This window comes from Erigeron canadensis, chromosome 6 (assembly GCF_010389155.1).
Source record: "Erigeron canadensis isolate Cc75 chromosome 6, C_canadensis_v1, whole genome shotgun sequence".
NCBI classification, from domain to species: Eukaryota; Viridiplantae; Streptophyta; class Magnoliopsida; order Asterales; family Asteraceae; genus Erigeron; species Erigeron canadensis.
Window position 1 is genome coordinate 37,943,708 of NC_057766.1, and position 5,695 is coordinate 37,949,402.

The following is a 5,695-nucleotide window of genomic DNA, read 5'->3' on the forward strand; positions in this document are numbered from 1 at the left end:
CGAACTTTGACCTTGTAATATTTATGGTAGCTATTCTGCTTTAGTGTCCCACTGCACATATTTGGTACAAACTAGTCAAAACCAAGAACACTGCAAATTTAAATATATAGTAAATTAATGGGGGAAAAAACACAAATAACTACACATATCAGTGATTGGTTCATATATTGATGGGCAACTCAGGCTTAGCTTGAACCCGGTCCTCAACCTAACCCCACCACGTGCCAACATCTCACTAACCCAATGAGGTCTGGTTCTAACCACCCCGGCTAAGCCTTCTTCAGTCAAAAGCCTAGTCCCGTCGAGCCTTTGGTGCAATTAAAGCTAGCTATGCCTGGTGAAAAGCCAAGTAGCTAGACGAATTCGAATATGGTGTTACACATGTAATTAAGCAAAATACTACTATCACAAATATTTATATACAAACAAGAAAAATATAAAGAGAAAAAAAATAAAGAGAAAAGAATTAGTGTCCTCTTTAAATCCATCTGCAATACAAAAAAAATAAACTCAATTTATTTACAAGCCTTCTTAGAGAATATTACAAATATAAAGAGAAAAGTGAGTATGGGGCTGTTATGCACCTAACTTGGGTGAAAAACCCCTCTCATACTAATATTTTAATATTTTAAATATATGTTTGCCTCCAATGATTTTCATGGTTTAAAAAAAAATATGTAAAGGGTTTTTCACCCAACTTAGATGTCTAACAGTATCATATTCCCTTCCCCAAATATAAATTAGGAGTAAAAAAGAAACTGAAAAACAAAAACGGAGATCTGATCTGATCTATACAAAACAAATACTTAAATTAAATTAAATTCGTTGCTAAGAAAGAAATGGAAAAAGAAACCATACCTGGGCTGAGATCTAACTCCTCTCAAAACCCTAAGCGAACATTTATGAACACTCATGATTCTCGATCTTTTCATGGGCCGGCCCAGTTTCATCACATAAATTTAGCTACAGGCCCATATGATAAAAGAATCTCCAAAGTTGCAATGTACATAAATTTTGAAGTGTAATGTGTTTCTAAAAGAAAATTGATGTTTAACATGGTTTCTACATTTAGTTTGAAGTATGTTTATAAAGGGGATTTTGAGATTATACGCTCACTTGATGTATTCGTTGATCAAGTGTGGAAAGCTGTCTCTCTATCCTCGGATAGGAGTAAACCTGTTCACATCCCGCCTTCCCCATACAACGCTCATGGCGGGATTGGGTACTGTTGATGTTGTTTGTTGATTGGGTAAAATCTTCGTTATTGTAATTATGTAATATATAATCATTATATCCCGCTAGGTTAAACTTAGATATAGATTCACTGGCCAAATATGCTAAATACAGTTGATTTCCAAAATAACACATTTCAGCCATAATAAACATGTACATTGTTGAAATTTATCGTTCACAAGTTCAAACTGAGGACAAAAAACTGGTAGAGTTCCCTAAAAGTCCATCCTTTATCAAGTGCAGCTCTTGGACGACGCTGGTTGTGTCCATTCGATACTGAGGTGACTCCATGGAACATGTCACCCCTATCTCGAGCAACAGACGCAAACAAGTTTCATTATTCATGCTACCTGTATTTTCTTCCTTATTAGCTCCCGCTGCATACTTCCCATCGTCGTTCAGAAGTACTGGATCAACAACCCCTAGTACGCCGTCACTCATGGCTGTCTTGGCATAGTTGTGCAGGCTGAGCCCATCTCCAAACACGGCATCAGTAGGTTTCTTACTTATGATCATCTCCAGCAATATTATCCCAAAACTATACATATCTCCGCTCCTTGACACTTTGCTCCCAAGCCCATATTCTGCAATAAGTACATATCGTTGGACTTTAAATATGTCACATTTAAAGCTGGAAATCCTGTCAGGTTTGGCCTAGTGGGTTATTATCACCCAACCTGAATACAACTATTTTAGTTATATTCATGTACTGTAGAAAAAATCCAACCATGACCTAGAGGATCATAACCCAAGTAACAAGGACAAGACCCGCATAACCCGTTAATGTAAAAATGGGTCAAAATGATTGTCAGTTTAAGCGGTTTGTAAACAGGCCGCCAAGAGATTGATGGGTTAAATCTTCAATATGTACTTTTTTATACTTTTTTAATGTAAGTTTTACAGGTAAACCCATTTGTCTGTCCAAAAACCAACCAAAAAATAGCATGCTTATCAAATGGGCCAAAAGGTTTGTTGGGTTAAGCCGGTTGTATACAGGTTGGTGTGGTCGTTAAATTTTTTATATGCTTTAGATATAGGTTTAAACATGTTACGGGTCAACACAATTATACATAAATCAACTAAAACACGGCCAGGTCACTAAACGGGTTAGGCAGGTCAACAGGTCTGTGACAAAACCTGTTTAGGCCCAATCCTTACATGTTTAGTTTCGTGTTGACTTAGAACCATGACGAGGACTGTGACCCTTACTCACAAGAATACAAGTAAATATATATAAAAATTTGGTTGAACTGTGAGCGACTGAGCACAACATACCTGGAGCTGCATACCCAATGGTTCCTCTGACTCCAGCTGAACTGCTATTATGTCTATTTTGGTATTCGGGTTGAAGAACCTTTGAGAGCCCAAAATCACCAACATGTGCAACCATGTCATCGTCGAGAAGAATGTTGCTTGGTTTCAGATCGCAGTGAACAATAGTTTTTCCGGCATGATGATGAAGATAATCGAGTGCATTAGCCACATCCAATGCTATACACACTCTTTGAAGTAAATTTAGTCGAGTGAGCTCGTTTTCCCCATTATGCAGCCATTGATCTAAACTTCCATTAGGCATGAAGTCGTAAACAATGGCTTTGAATTCATTGCCTTGGAAGTCGATGCCACTGCAACAAGTTATGACCTTTATTAGGTTCCTATGTCGGGTATTTCTTAAAGCTTCACACTCAGATATGAAGCTCTTGGAACCTCCTCGGCGATGAAGGTTTAGTACTTTTATAGCAACAACTACACCACCATCGAAACATCCTCTATAAACAGAAGAATAACTACCGTCACCGACGAAGTTTTTTGTGGAAAACCCATCAGTTGCTTTGTGGAGCATTTCGTAAGAAACCTGAACGTGGGACTCCCCGGATGTAGGCTCAGATGGATCATCCTCCACATCCCTTTTTCGTCCGTAGCACACGAAACACATCACTACTATGGCCAAGCAAAGCAGACCTGAAACTATAGAAATCACTAATATAACTGCAAGACTCAACTTATTTTTCTTTTTAATATTGCACTTAGGTAACCCGAGTTCAGGTACACCACCACAAAGCCCACCATTGCCAACAACAGAAACTGCAGTTGTGTTAGAAAAAACTCCTTTTCTCAACACCTCGCCCTCAAAACCGTTGAATGATATGTTGAGATGCTCCAAAGGGATTACTTCCAAGTAAGCTGGAATCCGCCCAGTGAAGTTGTTATGTGAGATGTCAAAGTTCTCAAGCGCTCGTAAAGATCCCAACGATGGTGGAAGTGATCCCGAAAACAAGTTGTTGCTTATGTTTAGAGTCTGCAGGCTGCTGCAGCTTCCAAGACTGCTTGGAAGCTCACCTGACAAGCGATTATTTTCCAGGATAATTTCTGTTAAGCTCCTAAGGTTGCCTACCTCTACAGGAATTTGACCTGACAATTGGTTATTACCCAAATTCAAGCTTATGGAAAGCGATGTGAGTTCGAATAGTTGCCTAGGTATGGATCCAATAAGGTTATTTCGGTCGAGGTTTAACCTTATTAGTCTCTTACAGTTCCCTAAGCTAGATGGTATGGACCCGTTCAATTGGTTTGAACTCAAATGAAGTTCAATCATTAATGGCAGGTTTCCTAATGAGCCAGGAATACTTCCTGAGAATGAATTGTTGGAAAAATCTATCATTCTTATGTTTTCAAGATTACCAATAGTCATTGGAAGTGTACCCGTGAATTGATTACTAGACAAGTCTAGTAATGTCACACCGGCAAGATTACCAATGGATGAAGGCAAACTGCCAGTAAAACCATTCGACGCCACTCTTAGAAAGTACAAAGTACTCGACAAGTTCCCTAAAGATTGAGGTAGAAAACCTCTTAACTGATTGAAACCAAGATCTAACGCTCCTAAGTCTCTGCATATCGACAAATCATCTACGAATTTCAATTCATCATCGTCTCCACTTCCAAAACTATTCGAACTTAAAGACACTATATTTAAATTACAAGTATCACGAGAAGTAGTAAGTACTAATTTTCCAGATAGATTGTTCCGGGCTACATCTAGGACAGCTAGTTGTGGTGAACTAAGAAGAGAAGGTGGCAGGGGACCTGTTAATCGGTTATCGGGCAAAGAAAGTACTTCTAGACCAGGATTTATTGCACCTAGGTTATCTGGTAGTCTACCAGTGAGTTGATTACCATCTAGAAATACTTGCTCTAAAGTTGTAACATTAAACAGAGAAGGTGGGATGTTACCAACAAGGTTATTTCCAGGAAATGCTAGCCTTCTGAGGCCAGTAAGCCGGTGGAAGACGTCTGGAATGCTTCCACTGAGCTGGCATTCACCGAGCGAAAGAGCTTCAAGAAATGTCAGGTTTCCAATGAACCGTGGAATGCCGCCTTTTAAAATGTTGCCATGGATAATGAGTATGTTTAACATAGTTAACGAACCGATCCAATCTGGAATATTACCAACTAATTTGTTGTAACCCAAGTGAAGGACTTGTAGATTTGTGCAGTTACTTATAGTAGATGGAATGGTTCCAGTGAAAGAATTGTTGTATAGACGTAGTTCTTCTAGTCTAAACAGACGGCCAACTTCAGGTGGGATATCGCCCGAAAATGAGTTGTTTTGGAGGCGAATGCCTCTTAGAAAGCTTAGGTTTCCAATGGAAGGTGACAACGAACCGAGTAAACCACTAGATTGAAGATCCAAGAGGGTAACCCTTTGGTGACGCGGGCTGCAAGTAACACCTTGCCATTGGCAAAAGTTAGCACTCGAGGCGTTCCATGTGGTCATGACACCTTGTGGGTCATCTCGTATCATGGACTTGATATCGAGCAATGCCCGACGATCACCAACAACAACGTTGGTGCCGTTCTGTGCCACCGTCGTGTGGACAAGCGACGAAAATGCTACGTGTACCAAAATAATGAAGAGAAATGGTGTGTGAAAAAATGGTAACCATTTGGTTTTCATTACCTTTTTTTGAAGGTGCTCAGGGATTTGTAATTTGTTATGGTTAAGTTGTGTGTGTGTTGTTTGTTTTTTTTTTTTTTTTGTCATACTTTAGTTGCTATATATAAAGAGGCTGTCACAAGACCAAGTCAAAACTGACTGTATATCAATATTATATAGAGCGTCTAGACTGTGACGTGAGTGGGCTGTTTTTTGTTTTTTACGACTAGGTTCTGTTTACCACCTTAACATTAGGCTAAAAATGTCAAATTATTACTTTTAAATTCCTTAATTTAATTGATAAATCCTGTTAAGTCTTGGTCACTACTCACTAGTGATTTCTGTTCTCATTTGGATCCACTGGTCATGAGTACTTTAACACTAATTATAAATATCAATATCAATTATATCCACTCAAGTGGGTTGGCCACGGGTATCTTCTAAATTCACTATGTAGGTCCCGAATGTGAGTTTTCTGCACGGTCTTGGATTCGAGTCTTGGGTTTCTCATCTCAAGGTATTTTC

At 39.0% G+C, this 5,695-nt stretch overlaps 1 protein-coding gene across 1 annotated transcript; it reads right to left on the reverse strand.

Annotated features, from left to right (window-relative positions):
* Positions 1–1,303: 1,303 nt before the first annotated feature.
* LOC122604822 (receptor kinase-like protein Xa21) lies at positions 1,304–5,191 on the reverse strand. Its single transcript, XM_043777686.1, has 2 exons — positions 2,509–5,191; positions 1,304–1,817 (listed from the first exon to the last, which is right to left on the reverse strand). The coding sequence occupies exons 1-2, from the start codon at positions 5,189–5,191 to the stop codon at positions 1,417–1,419; spliced, it is 3,084 nt and encodes a 1,027-aa protein (XP_043633621.1). The 3' UTR covers positions 1,304–1,416.
* Positions 5,192–5,695: the final 504 nt, after the last annotated feature.